The sequence below is a fragment of the Enhydra lutris genome, unplaced genomic scaffold, assembly GCF_002288905.1.
Source record: "Enhydra lutris kenyoni isolate GAN:26980312 unplaced genomic scaffold, ASM228890v2 scaffoldscaffold21, whole genome shotgun sequence".
In the NCBI taxonomy this organism is placed as follows: Eukaryota; Metazoa; Chordata; class Mammalia; order Carnivora; family Mustelidae; genus Enhydra; species Enhydra lutris.
In genome coordinates, this window is record NW_019154105.1 from 64976653 (window position 1) to 64995549 (window position 18897).

Below are 18897 nucleotides of genomic sequence, written 5' to 3' on the forward strand. Positions count from 1 at the left end.
TTTCAGAGCCATCCAAGGGGAGGAAGGAAAGGGCTTGGCACCTCGTTCCATCTTGGGGGCGAGGGAAAGGAAGGAGGTGCCTGGCACACATACGGAGGCTCCATGAGCACCGGGCTCCCTGCATCTCCACGCACAGGAGCCAAATCTCAAATTAGCAGCAGAAAGGTCGTCTTGAGTCCGCTTCTTCACTATCTGTTCTCACTGGTCCAAACAATGCCCACCTTCTCTCCTTTATTAAGAAGGCTTTCCTTTCTCTCAAAACCTTGGCTAGAGATCAATTCTGCTAGGGTGGAAAGTATTACAAGAAGGTAGTTCTGCAGCAGGAGATTTTGGGGGATCAGAGCCTGAGCCACAGTGCCCACTGGGGCAAGTCAAGACACAGGAGGGCAAGAGTTAAAGGACGGTGAAGCCCCTGGCCCAGAACACCTGGCCATGTGCTTGCCCAAATGGGGTCTCCCAATTTGGAGCCATTCCTCCCACGTTGGAAATGAAACACCTTTTCTAGTTACTTGACGGTGCAAGACCCATGTCGTGGTGGCAGCCCATGGTCCCAATGCCTTTTCTGCCAGGACGCCAGCCTCAGCAGTGCCGGTACCAGGCTCTGCGTGGGGCCCCTGGGGCTCATCATACTGGTGGCCAAGCAGCAACAGGCCCCAGGGAGTGCCACGTGCACCATGGCTCCCTGACAAACAGGTCTCAGCAGGGGAGGTTTCCACAACCACCACACGGCCCAGGAGACTCCCCACCGCCCCTCCATCTAGCCCACACCTGCAGCCCCGCAGATAAATGGGGCTGGAGAAACCGCACAGTACTGTGCTTGGTGGTCTCCCAGCACCTGCCAGCTGCCTGCATGCTGGGTAATGTACTTATTTATTACATGAATGGTTTACTGTCTGTTGGCTCCAGGAAGGCAAGGTTCTTTGTCTATCTAGTTCAAAGTCAAAGAGCCTGGCATACAGTAGGCACTCAATAAATACAGTGGTGAATGGCATGCTCCCCAGCATGTGGATAGGGCACAATCCATGTGTTTAAATGGGGCAAGGAGGCACCGCTGGTCATAAGGACTCAGGAGGACCGTGCCTGCAGTCCTGAGGTGGATCAACCCTCTTTTCTTGTTTATGACTAACCTGTTCCAATGTCCTGTGGCCACCTCAGTCTGAAAGATGGTTATGATATGGCCCACTGCCCCACTACCCCACTGCCTCCTGCCCACGGCCAAACCCCTGCCTACTCGTTGCTGCTTCCCCCCAGATCTCCTCGCTGGACTCCTGGGCTCCTGGGCTCCAGGCTTGCCTGCTGGAATCCAGTCCACCCAGGACACACATGCACAGTTCTCCCACCGTCCTCACCTGTCATGCCCTGCCACGCCCACTCTTGCCCACCACAGTTTGTGTGGGTGCTGCCCCGCTCACAGCAAGGGTGATGTTCCCGACACAGTCCAGAGGCCCCCACGGGCAGGGCTGATTTTCTTTCATTGTCCCTGTGTCCCTGGGGCTCAGCATGGGCCCAGGTCAGAAGAGGCACCAGGAATTAATGGCTAAATGAAAGGGAACACTATCCCTTACACAGCTGTACAGGGTGAGGGCATTCACAGTGTTACCGAGTTCTTACAGCAGCCCAGCAGCGTTAGTCCGGCCTGGGGCATGTCCCCAGCCTGGTCCTATGACAAGGGAGCCAGAGCTCCAGGAGAGTGGCCACAGCAGGTGGCCCGAGGGCAGGGCAAACAGCCTCGGCCCAGGCCATGGAGGCCCAAGGGTGAGTCCCAGCTCTGCCCCCGTCAGCCCAGCCCCCAGTCTCCCTGAACTTCTATTTCTGCACTGCACAATGGGGTGATAACGTGCCACCGCATTCAGCTTTCACACCAACACCAAGGTCAAGTGAGACAGCGAAGGAAACATGGTCGAGTGCTAGGAGGAAGCGCTGAGGACAGCCCGCGACAGTCCCTCAAGTCCCGTGCCCACCCTGTTTGCAGTCCTAGAGCTGCCATGTGACCCATTTTGTTCTGCTAGGAAACTGGTCAACACCTCAAACTTGGCAGGGGATGTCTGGCTGTGTGATCCTCCGCAGGGACCCCCAACTGCTGGGACAGTTCCTGCTTTTCCCAAGGGGACCTCTATAGTGACCCCCTCCAGCACCCTTGACTCAGGCCTGACCAGTCAGAGCACTGTATCCCACCCCCACAACAGTCACAGGTTCAGAGATGCCCTTGAGGCCCCCATCAGAGCCCATGGGGTGCCATCTGGGGACTTGATGGGAGAGGTTACAGGAAACTGGTCTCTTTCCTCGTGGGACTTTATTCTGGGAGGGCAGCCATGTACTGTTGTCCCCAGTTTGCCACCATGGGGCACCTGAGACAAGCCAGAGCAGAGAGCAGATGCAAGAAAAGCAGAGAGAACCATCTAATGGCATTGTATCAGCCCCTGGCTCCAGCTGTGCCTGAAGCCTTCTCATGATCCTCAAGTCAGTAAATGCCTGTATTTGATTGAGTCAGCAGGGATGAGGTGTTCTAAGCCTTGCAACCAAAGGAGTCCTGACCCACTGAAGCTCTCAGCACTGGGAACAAGGGCAGGGCCCACTGGGCTTTCAGCCTGAACGGAGCGTCAGGCAGATGCCCAGGCCAGCTCTCTCCACCAAGCCAGATCTGAGCTTCCATTCCTCCAGCCTCAGCTCCTCCTTGAACTCTGGGCCCACCACAATCCACTTCCACCCTCCTGGCTCAGAGCCCTCCACCCTTTTGGGGCAGGAAGGAGACAGATGCTTTCGTTTCCTGACACCGAGGACCAGCTCTGTGCTGGGCGCATCTGGGAGGGGCTCACTGAACGCGCCCGCTGCAGTCCTAGCGGCGAGGGGTCTGTGAGGCTCACAGGGAGCCAGTTACTCCCCAAGATCAGCGAGCTTAGGGGGCAGAGCGAGACTCTTGCAGAGGCTCACAGTGACCACAAAGCCCCACACCCACCCATGGGGCTCAGGGAAGAACATGCGCTTGTTCTCTGCTCCTGTGAGCCCCCTTTCTCCCTGTTCCCGAGGTCTCTCTGCCCAGTGGCCTCTGGCCAGCCCCTGACTCTCAGCCCTCAGAAGCCATTTGCTACCCTCTGTCTCACCTTCAAGCCCTCCAGACAGCTCCTTCCTGCTCCCACACGCCCTCCCGGCCAACCCTGCCTTCTGCTCTGATGAACACAACCTACTCGTGACCTTAGGTAAGGCAGCAACAGTAGCAGGCCGGACGTCCCATGCTGGGAGCTTCTGGCGGCAGGAGCAGCCCGGCACCCAGCACAGAGGGGACACTTGGGAAACTGTCAGCTTGCACGACAGTTCTGGGGTGGGGGAGGGTTGCCTCCTACCCCATTCCATTGCACACCTAGGAGGCAGACTTCACAAAAGGCAGCTGGACATAAAGGTTGGAGATGGGGAGTCAGGGGTTTGGGGTGCTAAGTGCTGGGTCGGACACTTGCTATGTGTGAGCTCTGAGTGGGTTAACTTGGGCTCCCTGGAACTCAGTTTCCTCATTGATAGAGGAAGTCATGATAGCACCTACCTCCCGGATTGTTATGAGGGTGACATGAGTTGACATGAACACATGCTGAAGTCAGGCGCAGAGCCCCACTGTGTAGGATTATTATTACTGACCTGCAAACAGTGACACAGTAGCAACCTGACTGCTTTGTCCATGGGGGCCCCTCCCAGGCTTGTGCTTGTGTACCAAGTTCTTTCTTCAACAGCCAGCAGGGTCTAGAGTCCATCCTACTGCCCTTAGCTTGCCTAGACATAGGGCACCTCCAGGCAGGCCCCCTCTGACCCCCTCCAGCTGGGCTCCTGACTCCTCGACTATCCCCCTAAGCCAGGCCCCCAAGGCTGTTCATCACACACTCAGGCCCCTGCCTTGGGCTGCAGGGAGGAGGGTCCAGAGCAGCCTCCGGCTGACTCTCCAATGGGTTAGCCATCCCTCCTCTGGGAGGGCAGACCCCAGAACTCTCTCTCCTCTGGGGTCCCCGAGGCGGTCCCAGAACGACAGGGAACACAGCCATCCAGAGAAGGCAAGGGGTCGAATATAACCCTCGGCAGCCACGGATTTAGAGTTTCATAAACCAGCTCATTAGGATTCCAGATCGGGGCCTCGCTTGCTGAAGAAGCTGAGCGAAAGCAGAACTGAGCCAGCCACCCCCTTCCGGAAGCCCCCCGGGAGATGGTGCAGGAAAGGATACTGAAGCTCCTGTCGGTGACAGCCAGGTGCCAGAGGTTGATGCGCAGGTCGTCCGCCGACATGTACGTCTCGCAGTCGCTGTTGACGGAGATGGAGTTGATGTGGTAGGTGTGGCCGTTGGCGAAGACCCTCCGTGGGCTCACCTCCACCATCAGATCCATGGGCTTCAGCACAGGCACCTGCAGGGGAGGGGGCGGGTTGCAGGATGACGAGGTGACGGAGGGGGGTGCAGGGGGACGGGGGCCCAAGGCAGAGACAGCATGCTGGGGCTACACGATGACAACCAGAGGCCAGGAGTGTGCTTGTGGGTGTCCATCCTGCACAGGCTGGGAACAGGCAGCACCATGTGGCCAACATTCTTCACCAGCTAGCCCTACAGGAAAGCTTAGCCTCCCAGAACTGGTTCTGAGTTGGCTGCGGGACATTGAATGAGGGGCCAAACCCCTCAGCACCCTAGATTCCTCGCCTCTGAAATGGAATAAGAAGATACCATGGCAGCCCCCTCCAATGATCCACCATTTTTGTTCCCTTTTCACAAGGAAGTGGCTGCGGAGGCAAGAACTACATTTCCCAGTTGCCCTTGCAGTCAGCTGTGGCCATGTGACTGGTTCTGACCAGTAGGATGTGAGCACAGTGACACTGGGCATGTGGGCCTTCTCTACCCGCTTTTCCCTTCCACTGCTGGAAGGTGAGGACCTGAGATTTTGGAGTGAAGGCCGTGGGATGGAAGGAGTCTGCGTTCTTGCAGGAACGTCATGTGTCCACCAGGAACACCGACCCTGGGCCTTCCCATAAATGAGCAAGACATTTCAGTGTGCTGCTCCCTGTGAGGCTGGGATTATCTGTTAGGGCCGCTGGTGTTAGCCTCATGCACACGAACTCCCGCCGGAGAGGGTGGTGTGAGGAGTCCCCGGGACAGTATCACATCCTGTGTCTTGGCTTCCCTCCGTGCCCTCTGCATGAAACGATCACCCTCTGAACACCCAGTTATGCTGACTCATCCTGCTACCTGCCAGGCTCCTGGGCCTGGGGCAGAAGTTACCAGGGAGAGTCACGGGAAGCCAAACTGAACTGCGCGAGGACACAGAGGGGCAGACGGGCTGCCAGCCCTCGGATGGGAGAGAGAAAATAAACCGATACAGAAGGGAGCATGTGTGCGCATGTGTGTGTATGTGAGCGAGAGTTCCCATAGCACAGGTGCTATGTGGAAAAATAAAACAGGTGCAGGGTCGGGTGACAGGGTGGCTGGAAAGGTGCCAGGCAGGAAGGGAAATGAGGAGGGATATGTAGGAGCAGAGCTGACGAAGGCTGTGTGGCTCAGACGTGGGCTGACATGGACCGGACAATCTCCTTCTCCCAGCGGACCTCTCCTGATTGCCCGTCACTCTTAGGCTGGGCCAGGGGCTCCCTGGAGGGGCCGCAGTCTGTCACAGGCCTGGCCCCACGACAAGGCTGCTGTCATATTCCTGCAGTGGCCTGGGAATGGTCAGGGGTGCACCGTATCTTCTCGTGTTCATCTCTGTATGACTGGTGCTCAGCCCAGGCTTCCGCACAGAAAGGTCCCGGGGGAATGAGTGGGTAGGTCAGTGAATAAATGAATGGGGTGAGTCCCTTGGGCTCCCCAGGGAGCTTGGTGCTGCAGTTAGGGTGTGTGAGCCCTAAATGTTCCTCCTCTGGCACAGCACCAGGGGACCCAGCATAAGTCTGTGCAAGCACGTGTGCCTGCTTATGCACATGTGAGTGTGCATGTGTGTGCATGAGTGTGGATGTGTGCAAAATCGGTGTGCATGCCTGCCTGGCTCTGGGCCATACTTGTGTTGCTGACTCTGGGCCTGAGCTTCTAGGAACTCTACCTGAGATGAGAGCGGGTGGTATGACTGGGCCTCCATCTTGCCCATGTGCCCCCCACCATGTTGGATATTCTAGGTCAGCTCTTAATCTTCCTTCCTTTTCCTCAAGTCACAGCCACCCGCAGGTGCCCTGGACTCTCTCAAGTCACACCTGTCTAGAGAAGGTCAGAGCATCACTGGCCTAGCAAAGTCTTAGATCTCAGTCTGCCTCCCCTCCTTCTGGCAACATCACTTCCCCTCCTGGCAGCCTTGGCCTACACCCAGGGCTCTGGCATTTACTGCCATCCCCAAACCATATTTCAGAGTCATTAAAAGAACAAAGGAGAAGAGTGAAAATAAAAATGCCCTGAAGTTTTGGATGTCTCATGATTAAAACGATTCTTTTCCCCCAAACCTTCTAGAAGCCACAGTCTAGTCAAGGTGAGAGGCAAGACAGCAGACATCTAAACACTAAGGACAGAACATTGTGGATACACAAGGCCAGACTGCACAGAAACAGGGTGAGGGTTTTTCCGTGGCTTGTGTAGAAACAGCTTCACAGAGGAGAAAGCTAATAGGGTTTTAAAGGATGAATAGGAGTCCACCAAATCAACAAGGTAGAATGACTCCGTGTCTGTCTCCCTGTGGGGCTGGGCACTCAGCCTGACCCAGCCCACCTCTGAAACCCAGGGAGCTAGCATGGGGCCCAGGGCATAGCAGCTGGTCAGTAAACAATAGTGACAGGCTCCAGCGGGAACAGCTTGGATTCAGTAAAAAACTGCACATGGCTGGGTGGCTTGGGAAACACAGGAAGAGACAAGGAAGAGGTGAGAGGAGGAAAGACCCAGATGCCCCTGTTCTTTCTCCCTTTCTTCTCCTTCAGCCTCAGCGGGTGGTTAAGGGTCATCTTGGGATGTGAGTGAGATACAGAGCAAAGTCTCAGATGCTGGGAGGGAAATAAATGGATTCCCGCGGGCCACTGGCTCTGCCGCAAACGCCAAGCCCATCAAGTGGTGATAATTGCATCCTTCCCACCAGATGAAAGCCTCATAAACTTCCTGGGGGCTGGGGGAGGCATGGGAGGGAGGACGTCACTCCCATTACTCAATGTGGAAGCTAATTGGCCTCCTGGCTTTCTCAGAATTTATTTGCACAATTTGCCAGTCATTTAGAGGCTGATATGCTTAAACATTTATTTCTTCATCTCGGGACCAACATTGATTACTGTTTCATATTTACGACGATTCCCTGCACATGTAGTAAGCGTATACACTGAGCTGCTTCAGGGAAAGTGAGTCCTCATCCCCATTTTGCTGGTGAGGAAACGGAGGCATGGGGCAGGGCCCTGCCTTCAGCCGCCTGACCAACCACAAGTGGACCTGGGAGACGTTGGGGAGCCCGGGAGAAACGTTAACAGCCCCATGCAGGTCTCGCCACTGTCCTCCCATCCCCAGCTCCCCGGGGGAGTGGTGCACACTCAGAGTCGTGAGTTGGTCCCCCTCGCCCAGGAGGACAGGCAGCTTGTGCGATGTGACCCAGGCTTTTCCAATCAGCCAAAACATGGAAATCGGAGCTGAAGAGAGGTACCGGTGAAGCTCAGTCGTGGGACTCAGGCCGCCTCCTCAGAGCCAAGCTGGTCCCAGGAACAGGAGACACTGAGACTCAGACCCAATCCTGCCCCCAGGCTCTTTGTTTCGCTGAGGGCTCCCCATGTCCCAAGCAGGGCTGGGCACAAAACCGGTACTCAGTAGGTGTGCAATGTGTAAATAAGTCCAAATGAGCCATGCGCCAGCATCCCCTTCGGCAGACACGAGCAGAGCCCTGCCATGTTCCAGGCTCCATTCTGGAAGCAAGGGACAGACAAGATGGCCTGGCTATGCTCCCTGCCTGCTGGAGATGGACAGGAACAGACTTCTATGGAATCTTCTCACAGGACACCACTGACCATCCCCACTGCTCTCCCGGAAGGCTGGGACCTCACTCCCACATCATGGAAGAGCCTAGCATGCTGACTCTGGAGCCAGACTTTCCTGGGTTTGGATCCCGGCTCTCGTTTCATCTGTCAAATGGCGTTGATAATCATGTGTCCCATTTATAGGACTTTGGGGAGGACTGAGGTACCATGGGTAGAGTGCTTGGAAGACTCATGCTGGCCACAGTGCTTATGCTCATTCCAGACCAGGAGTCAGTGGACTCACGGAGGCTGAGTGCCTCCCAAGGCCACACCGGCAGCCAGTGGCCCGGGCAGGACTGGAACCCAGATCCTGGGATTCCAGAACACTCTCCACTGTGTCTCACAGCCTCTGGAAGAAAGAGGAGTTCTTTTGCCTTTTAATCACGTGGGAACGAGAGTTTGCTCTGGCATGGCCCCGCAGCTGAACCTTCCCAGCCTCTTTTCAAACAGCCCTCTTTCCCACTGAGCAGGTGGCGAGAATCACCTATTCCAGGCCTCTCTCGGCCCTTCGGCAAAGGGCTTGGAATCCACGAAGTTCAGCCCATGGGTTCTCCAGGACACGCATCACCCCACCTCATCCCCACATCACTTCTGAGAAAAAGAGAAAGGCCTCTGCTTAGCTCATGAAGAGCCCAAGGCTAGAGCCAGAGAAGAGCCTGCAGCCTCCCCACAGGGAAGCAGCCCAGCCAGGACCCGAACCCAACTCTGGCTCAAATCTCAAAGGCCCAAGTCCTGAAGTCTCACTGTTTCACAAAAGAAGTCCACACTGCTTCCCGGTTGCCAGAACCTCCCGCGTTCCACATCTTACCTGCAGTGACGTCACCGTGGACAAGTCCTTAAGCTTCCCTTCTTCATCTTTCAGGTTATATCCCTCGGGCCTTTTATCTCGTTCCGTGATCTTCCATAGTTTGATAGTTTTATCTTTCAAAACAGAGCAAACGCAATGAGATGCATGATTAACACCAGCACAGAGCACAGTTCAGGAGATGGGGCGGCTGGGAATTCCAGTCGTGGAAACCCATACAGAAACAGGGGCCAGAAACTCAAAGTACTTTGGAATGCTGAGCTCCCTGCATTGAGAACAGCTATTCTGGAAAGTCCCACAGCCCTGCGATGGACTTTATGGGAATGAAGAACAAACTTCTGTTAAACCACACACACACACACACACACACACACACAGAAAAATAAATAAAAACATAGAGCGAAGCAGACAGCTGGCCATGCTGCAGGTGGGCCTTGTCTAATCAGTTGAAAGCCTTCAAAGGCCTGACACCCTCTTCCCCTCCGCCCCCTCACCCCCTGTCCCCGAAGGAAGAGAGAATTCTGCCAGCAGGTGGCCTTCGGACTCAAGCTGCAACATGAGCTCTTCCCTGGATCTCCAGCCTTCCACGCAGCCCTGCAAATTTTGGGTTTTCCAGCCCCCACAATCATGTGAGACAACTTAAAATATCTCTTTCCATATATCTTATCTGTATGTACATGTGTATCCCTACCTACACACCTACACACGCTTGCGCGCACGCGCGCACACACACACACACACACACACACACACACACACACTTATCATATCGGTTCTGCTTCCAGGACTGCTACTGTAGCCAAAACAGTCTTCTCAGGAGAAGGAAGAGGGAGACAACAGCTATCATCAAACCCTTGATAGGTACCAAGGACATGCCCTTTTGAAAGGGTGCAAGTGGAATTTAAACCCGGGGTCAAGAAACTCCTGAAGCTGACCTTCCTCCCGGGGGACAGGAGGAGAAAGAAACATCCCACTCCCACGGTTATGTGCGACTCCCTAGCACCAGCCCTGTTCTAAGCCACCCTGTGGCTTTTCGTCATTTCGTCCAATCAGCGCCCCCACGAGGCAGGAACAACCATGGCAACGCAGATGAGGAAGTGGCAGGGCCGGGATGTGAATGAACCACATGACGGACTCCTGCCTGAGCATAGCCCAGGGCCAGGCACCCTTAGGGGGCTTGGTCCTGCACTGGGCGCAGTGAAGGATGAGAGCAGCAGGAGCCCCAGAGCGCAGGCTTGGGGTCAGGAGGGGCTGGCGGGGGTGGGAGGCAGCCAGGACTGACTGCGGGAGGGACAGCAGGCTCAGCGGAGAAGTCCGCAAAGGCTCAGTGGCAGGTGACATGCACTGGAGGTCTGAGGGATGAGGAGGGGCTGGCCAGGTGACGGGCAGACAGGGCGGCCTTCAGGCGCAAGGGTTGGAGGGGTCAAGTCCAAGCAGTCTCGAGGATGCCTTAGCCGCTGCACTAAGTCTGGGCTCTGTCAGGGAAGACAGGTGGCATCACCGTGTGAGGCTCACATACGCTGCAGCAGGGCTGGCTGGCCTCAGGGTCCTGGCCATGTGGCTTCCATGTCACCCCGACCACAATGCGGGGGAGCTGTGTCCACCCCACTGCACAGGGGAGGGAACCGAGGCCCAGGAAAGTAAAGCCACCGCCCCAAGTTCACAGGGCTGGGACAGAGTCCAGGCTTGTCCTCCCACCACTCAGACACCACTGATGACAGGGGCGAGAGATGCAGGAGGGTGAGCAGGGGGACACCGAGCCTCGGGCCCCAGCACCCAGGCCCTGAGTGGGACACATCGAAGCAGGAGTCTGGCCAGGAGCCTCCCTGGGGCCTGGGCGGGGGTGGGGGAGTGGCGCATGCGTCCTCCCTGGGGCAGAACGGTCAAGTGTCCAGCCAGGCTTCTGAACCCGTCCTCCTGCTGCTGCCTGCCCCACGTTCTGAGTGACAACCCCATCCAGGGGTGCTCTGGGATTCCAGAAGAGTTAGGTCTGCCTCCTCGGTTGGGAATGCCAAGCTCCCTCCACCTCCCAGGAACAGTAATGACAGAGATGTCCCCGACCCAGCCAGCTGTCGCAGTGCAAACAAGCCCCACATCCCCCACGGGCCAGGGCGGAGGAAGCCACGAACCTCATGGCTTGGAATGTTCCCACCGCTCAAGATGCTCTTTCAGAGCTCTGGGGACCTAGAAGGATGCTCAGTCCAAGCGAACTGGGAAAGAGCACCAGAGAGCCGGCGCCCCACCCCCACGCACGCCCCTCACCGTTGGTGGACAGCAGGGAGTGGGCGGCATTGTGCTGCGGAAGCCACTTGATCTTGTTGATTTTCTCCTCTATCTCCAGACTCTTGAGATAATCGAACTCAGGCTCATGGCTCTGGAAGGTGCTGTAGACGTCATACTCGCCTTGGCTGTGAGGCGCATTTTTACTCTGCGAGAAAAGCCAGACAAGGGGGCATGAGCTCCAGGCCGGCAGGTGCAGGGGTGAGGGGCACGCTGACCACCAGGAGCCCGTGTCCACCAGGGCTGGGCGATCTGACACCAGGGTCAAAGGGAACTCTGCATTTTAAATGACCAATGACTTGGAGTGTGGCTGTGGCCAAGCCCCGTCTCCTCCTCAGTCCAGCAATCAGGGTGGCTCACATTTACTAAGCACCTACTATGTGCAGGATGCTGAGCTAAGTGCTTCTCCCTCTCCATCTTGTTCTATCTGCATGACCCCTCTAGAGTGGGCACAGCCATTATCCCCCATTTTACAGATGAGAAAGTGGAGATTCAGAGGTGAACTGACTGCTCCCCTCAAAGGCCATGCATCCCTCGTGCCTCTGAGGTCTGTCTGACACCCAAGGCCAAGGCTCCGGTCTGCTCTTCCAGTCCAAGTGTCCAACTTGGTCCTGACTCATGGGATGCATGCATCTTGGAGCAGATTTTTACACAGAGGTAGAAAATTCTGGAATGTCAGACTGGAGCCGGGCCATCGTCCCCGGGGCTTTCCTCCATGGGCCCATCCTGGTTGAGGTAGCAGAGCTCCCAATAACAAGGACCCTCGTGATAGGGCCCTCCAAACAGTGAGGTGGGGAGGCATTGTGGGCACAGGGCTGGGCTTCTCAGTGGACATGTTCAGTGTACGTGGTGATACAAAGCTTCAGCCAGACATGTAACCAGCCCGGGAACAAACAGAGACAGTCAACCAGACAGAATTTCAAGTTCCCGCTGATTTTTTCTAAAAGCATCTATTGCTATATTTATACACCTGTCCTGCTTCTGGCAAGCTTCTGTGTTTTTGCCTCTAAGTCTCTTCAGCTGCCACGAGCGCTGTCTATGATTAAGGTCACAGGGACCAGAATACAGAAAAAAATTATGGGAGAAAAATTCCAAAGTCGAGAAACGTATATCTACCCGTTTAATTTTCTTTCCGCAAAAAGGAGGCTTGGCTTTGCAATCGCCGGTGGGCGACCCGGGTCCTTCTCGTGAAATTGGCATGCTCCGGCCACAGGCCTGTGCTCGGGTAATCGATTTTCAGCCGTCTGTTTTTCACTATGTGTCCTGGCTAAGTTAGGTCATACCCTCCGAGCTTCGGTCTGCCCATCTGTGACGTGAGGGCTCTTATAGAAACTAAAGGTCCCACTGGGGTTGTTGTGAGGGGGGTTACGGGGGGAGGGAGGGAACACGGAGAAGTCAGACCTTGAGGAACACTCTGGAACAGAACGGGGCAGGGATGTATCTGCAACATCTCTCCTGCCCCCTTCATCCCTCTCCTCCCCGCTCTCCTTCTCAATCCCCCCTCCTCCTCTTCTCTTCCTCACCCCTCTTTCCTCTCCCTTCATCCCACTTGCCCTCCCCTCTCCCTTCCCTGTCCTCCACCTCCTTGGTGTTCGCTCTCCCATCCTCAGCATCGAATCCCTGCATGTGTTTGGTGTGTGGGTCACCCCTCTCCGAGGCACAGTGTACGTGACAACACATGGCCTTGGTTTCAGCCCCCGGTCTTTGCTCACTAGCTGGGCAACTTCTCCAACTGTCCTCATCTGTAAAATGGTTGCCGGTCCCCACCCTCTGAGGTGGGCAGTGGAGAGTCAATGACAAAAGTGTGTAGAGAACACAGCAAGGTAACTGCACATAGTAGGTACTCAACAAACGGGGTTCTTTTATCATGATGTTCTCATAGCGGTTCAGAAGCAGTGCCCCTAGGTGGGTTGTTCCAGGCCACCCCTGTCTGACCTGAAATTCTGCTGGACAGCAAACCTCGTAAGGGCGAGGCCTGGGGCTCAGCCAAGTCACCAACCCCAGCCTGAAGGCAGCCCCATGGCTCCAGAAAACCCAGTCTTCCTGTCCCCTCACCGTTGGCCAGGACACCCAGGCAGAGGGCAGCAATCGGAGGCTTAACCCAGGGCCACAGCTGCCCCTGCCGGTTCTGAATGCGTCCCCGGAGTCCAGGACAGAGCCAGCAAAGGCCCGGGTGGGGTGTGGTGCCCCTTTCCACCACCACCAGGTCCCACCTCACCTCCGGTTCCCGCTGGAAGATGACAACCCGGCCACCCTTGTCGCCTGTGGCCAGCAGCTCTCCGGTATGGTTGAACTCAACAGTAGAGATGATATCGGCTGTGGGGAGTAGGGAGAGACAGGAAGGTGCGGCTCATTAGGACCCAGTACTGTGCAGCTCAACAGAACAGCCCCCCCCCCACCAGAGCCTGCACCCGTGGGCTGGGCCACCATCCAGAAGCAGGGGCCCGAGGGTCAGGGGTACTAACGAGGGGTCGATGGTTCCCCCTGTCCCCTCCCAGCTGGCTGCGGGACGGAGACCTATTCGAGGGCTTGCTTCCCTCTCTCTCCTTCCTGTTTCCTTCCTTCCTCCTCCTCCTTCCAGAAGCAGCTTGGGGGTTTCGTGTGCTGACCAGGTGAATGGGCCACAATCTGACACTAGCCCTACTCTGGGGTCCACTGGGGCCAGCTACGGTCATCCCTGTCCCCCATGAGTTCCCCATTGGAGGGACCCCCGTAATCTTCACGCATTCCTGGCCTGGACTCTGTAGGCACCAAGTCCAGCTTCAGCACCGGAGACCTACTCTCCAATAAACCACTGCTCTAAATACAGCCCCCAGTCCAATCTCCTACAGTGACCTGAATCACAGCGTGTCTTGGCCCCAGATGCTGCATTGGTCCCCCAAACCGGATGCTGTGCCCTCCCAAAGCCCTCCTGGGCCGCCTCCCCCACCAGGTGGTGGCAGTTCCATCCTCCCCCGGCTCGGGCCCAAGCCTTGGAGTCTCCTTGACCCCTTTCTCAGTCTCCCTCTCCATGGGCCGTGTCCCACCCTCCTGGCCAGGCCTACGCAATGTAGCCAGATCCCACCCACATCTCCCTGCCTCTCACCTGGAAGATTCCAACAGCCCCCTAAAGGATCTCTTTGCTTTCTCCCTGTCGCTGCTTATGTTAACCCTAGCAGAGCAAGAGGGAACCCACCCGAAACCCTCTAAGTCAAATCCCCATTTGACCTTGGAGTAAAGCGATGTCTCAGAGGGGTCTAAAGCTTGAGTGGTCTGCAGTCCCCAGAGGCAGACCACATCAGAAGCCCAGACCTTGGCCCTTCTCCTGTACCTGCGCAGAACATGGCCCTGCCTCCCACCCCCCGCCCCCCCCCCCCGCGCCGCCCCCCCCCCCCCCCCCCCCCCCCCCCCGCCACTGCCACCACTCCCCAGCTCTGGGTTTGGCCACGTGATTTGCTATGGCCTACGGGACACCATCAGATAAGCCACCATCCTGTCCCTGCCCCTGCCAGAAGGACCTGCCCATGCCAGCCCAGCAGTCTCAGGGAGGGGGAGAGGAATGCAGCAGAGTCACCCAGCCACGCCAGCCCCAAGCAGAGCCTCTGCCCCCCTGCTCGCCCAGCCCAACCCAGCCCAGATGAGCAGGATCATCAGGTGCTCAAGAAGAAATTGTTTGTGGTTGATTGCCACTGAGTTTCATGTTTTCCACTTGGTAAAAGACAACCCCTCTCACCCCGCCCAGCCTCATCTTCCCTCCTGCCCACCTCGCTCTTCCACTCAGATGGGGCTCCTTGCTGCTTCTCAAAAGTACTTATGTCTTATCTCAAGCCCTCAAGTGATTTTCACTTTCCTATTCAATCAACACCTTTTGCTTTTCCAATCAGTGCCTGTTATAGGCAGCTTCTGGCCTGCACTAGCCTTCTGAGCCTAAGTAAATGCCCGTTTGACAACAAAAGAAATGAGGAGAGAGAAGGTGGTTTAGAAGTGGGATGATGAGCTGGACTTTCCATAGATCACGATAAAAGCACATTTCATTAAACTTAGAAAAACAAGACAAGAAGAGCATCGGACGGGAATGTGTAAATGCTTGCTGAGCACGGAGCGGTGGGGGGATATGTCAGGCCCTCCCCGGGGCCATCCACCGTGACCCAGGAGCACAAGCACACCGGACCCGGACCCAGAGCCCAGCGGAGCCGGGGTCCCAGACAGCAAGGCAGCAGCCCTCGCTCTTCCTATTAGGAGCCCCTAAGGGGCAAAGAGCAGGATATAAAATTGTGTATAAAATGCTTTTAATTATATACACCAGTGATCACAGCCATGTTAAATGGCAAACACACTGGGCAGAGGGAAGAAAAGCCGAAAAAATGACTATCACCCCACCGACATTAGCAGAGGGTACTTTGGGGTTGCTGTAATAAAATATTTTTGTTTCTTTTTCTACTTTTCTACATTTTCTCAATTTTCTGTAATGAAGGTAATTTTTAATAGCTTTATTGGGATATAACTGGTTTATAAAAATGCACATATTTAATATATACAATTGGTAAGTTTGGACATATGCATAATTTATATTGTTTTTACGACGGAAGAATAACAATGCTATTAAATTAAAATGCCAATGTGACCACTGGTACCCAGAGCGAATGCGGTCTATAAATGCTGGGCGGTTACCACAGTAACAGACACTAACGTCTGTAGGCAATTTACAATTTATGTGTCAGTTTCACACACTCAGCCTCTTTTGAAACTCACGCCAGCCCCTGAGGGGGATATGGCTATTATTTCCATTGGCAGCTGGAGAGATGGAGGACCCTGCACCGGGGCAATCTCCTGAGCTGTTCAAGGGCCAGTGGGAAGTCCTGGGTTGGAGTCTTGGCCCCAGCGCCTTAGCAGTGTGGCCTTGGGTTGGTCACACCACTTCTCTGAGCCTCGGTTTTGTAGCATGGCCATAACAGAGCCTGCCTAGGGTTGGAAGCTCCAGTGGGACCACGGGGTGTGTTGGGGAGGAAGGATCACAACTCTGAGGAATGAGGAGTTACCAAAATTAACTGGACAGAAAACTAAAGCTCCCTGTCATCCTTGCTTTTGGCCTCCACAGACTTCGCAATGGCAGGCTCAGAAGTGAGCAAAATGAGTGGTAGCTCAACCTTACTAGGCAGGTTTGGGGGTCCTAACCTCCAGCCCTGCACTAGTCCCATCCTGGGAACATTTAGGGAGTAAGCAGGCCAAGGCATTGCTTCCTCGGACTTTGGGGCTCTTGGATGTTTCACATCTATTCACTGCTACAGGAAGTAACTTCCAGGGCTTACCCTAGGAAAGTTACCTCCCCTGAGAGCTAGCAATCCTTATCAATAAAACCCTGAAATCAGAAAGTCTATTCTCTCATCTTGGAACATCTGACACATCTCCTGCCCCAATACCACCTCCTCCAGGAAGCCTCCCAGAGAGTGCTACTGCCCCCCAGTTCAGTGGTCTCCTACAACAACAGTCTAATGCCCACTGTGTGCCCCTCATTGAATGAGGACCCCTTCTTTCATGAGGGTGTCCGTATCCACGTTGCTTCTCATCTTGACCATGGAAGGGAACCCAGCGGTGCAGTCAATAACATCAGCTCACGTGTCTTACGTGCTCATCAGCGAGGCACTGTTCTGAATGTCTCCATAGGAGCTTTCGCTTCTGCTAATAGCCTGGTGGCTCCTGTTGGAACCACTCTCTCACCAATCACAACTACAAAGCCTCAGCAGAAGAACAATAAAACACAGCTACCTGAAGGCCCTAGAGGGGACCAAATGCAGTTGAAACCTGCAGGAAAATAAGCAATCACTCACCCAGTGAGTAATTTTCATGGCTTTTAGTCTGGGAACAGGCCCCAGTCTGTGCCATGTAGCTGTTGAAACTCAGGTAGAAAGTATTACACTTAAGGCTCAATGAACAGGGTGACAGAGGCTGGGGAAACCATAATAGTAGAGAGAAAGTGAGGTACTAAATTCTAGAAAGGAGGATGCCTGAGGGAGGTCCCCAAATACAGCACATAAATTCTGCCCAAATCTTTGGCCACAAAACATGCATACCCATGACAGACTCCAAGCAGCCCAGCTAAGGCTAAAAGAAGTGAACTGGAGTTTGTGCCCATCTCCCCAGAGATCGGGTTTGCCGTTGGGTTCAACCAAGTTAACTGCTCACAAACACAAAATAAAACAAAAATGCTCTTTGGAGGGACATACTAAACATCTAGAATCTCTACAATGTTACCATTCACAATGCCCGGGATATAATCCAAAATTATATGAAGACACACAAAGGAATAAGAGCACATTGCCCATACTTAATATAAGGATAATTGATGGAAACTAGCTATGGAATGCCCTGGATGTTAGAATTAGCAAACGAAAAAAAATTTAAAGTAGGAATTATAACTATGTTCAAGGATGTAAAGGAAAATTTGCTCCCACTGGATGAAAAAAAAAGGGGGCATTTCAACAGAGAAAGAGAAACTATTTTTTAAAATAACCAAGTGGAGGGGTGCCTGGGTGGTTCGGCCGTTGAGCATCTGCCTTCAGCTCAGGTCATGGTCGCAGTGTTGTGGGATCGAGCCCCGCACTGGGCTCCCTCCTCAGGGGGAGGCCTGCTTCTCCCTCTCCCACTCCCCCTGCTTGTGTTCCCTCTCTTGCTGTCTCTCTCTCTGTCAAATAAATAAAATCTTTAAAAAAAAATAACCAAATGGATATCCTATAACTAAAAAATACAGTATCTGAAACAGAAAATCACTGAATTGCTTAACTGAAAATTCAAGATGCTGGAAGAAAGACTTAATACACTTGAGAGAAAATAAATTGAAAGAGGAAAGAACAGATCTTCTGGGATCTGTAGGTCAACATCAAATGTATAACATACACATAATTGGAGTTCCAGAAAGAGAGGAGAGAGTTAGTAGAGTAGGAGAAAGATTTCAAGGAATAATGACTGACGAAATCCCCAGTATGGGAAAAGACATCAATGCACACATTTAGGAAGCTCAGTTAACTCCAAAGAGGATAAATACCAAGAAAACCACACCTAACCATTAAACTGCTGAGGACCAAAATAATGATAACATTTTGTAAGCAGCTAGAATAAAACCATGTTACATTCAGAGGCATCAGGACTCAAATGAATGCTAATTTCTCATCAGAAATACTGGATCCAGGGATGCCTGGGTGGCTCAGTCAGCTGGGCGGCTGGCTCTTGATTTCAGCTCAGGTCATGACCTTGGGATCCTGGGATCAGCCCCATGTTGGGCTCCATGCTCAATGGGAAGTCTGCTTGAGATTGTCACTCTCCCTCTCCCCCCATGTCTCCCATGGCTTGTGCTCTCTCTTTCTAAGATAAACAAATCTTTAAAAAAAAAAAAAAAAAAAGATACTGGAGTCCAGAGTTCAGAAGATGTTCAAAGTGCTGAAAGAGAATTAAAAAATCTGTGAACCCAGAATTCTGTATCCAATGCAAATATTCTTCAAGAATGAAAAGCAAGTGAAGACTCGGTTAAAGCTTTCTGTGGACCAGAAGACTAACCTTGGCACAATCCTGCTGTCCTCTCATCATTCTATCTTTACAGATAAGGACACTGGTCACTAAGAGGTGAGACACTTGTCCAAAGTCACACATGCAGCAGGACCTCTGCAGTGGACTTCTGGCATGTCCCTGCACCTGTAGCATAGAGCCTCAGGGTGCCACTGGCTAAAACCTCAGGCTCAGGGTCCCAACTCAGCCACCAAGTGAGGTCCACCAAGCCCACCCATGATTGGTGGGTGCTTCAAGTCACCCTATCATGAGTGAAGAAAAATCCCATGAAAGCCTATGCTACCTTCCA

The 18897-nt window shown here is 54.1% G+C and overlaps 1 protein-coding gene across 1 annotated transcript in view; it reads right to left on the bottom strand.

The window, feature by feature from the left end:
* The window catches only part of LOC111149174 (protein phosphatase 2 regulatory subunit Bgamma), a 125634-nt gene that overhangs the window by 34070 nt on the left and 72667 nt on the right, over nt 1-18897 (bottom strand). Inside the window, exons 2-5 of the mRNA XM_022506114.1 lie at nt 13288-13385; nt 11052-11217; nt 8793-8905; nt 4203-4380 (exon numbers count right to left, since the gene is read on the bottom strand). Of these exons, the coding sequence (XP_022361822.1) occupies nt 4203-4380; nt 8793-8905; nt 11052-11217; nt 13288-13385 (555 nt within the window). The remainder of the gene's footprint in view (nt 1-4202; nt 4381-8792; nt 8906-11051; nt 11218-13287; nt 13386-18897) is intronic.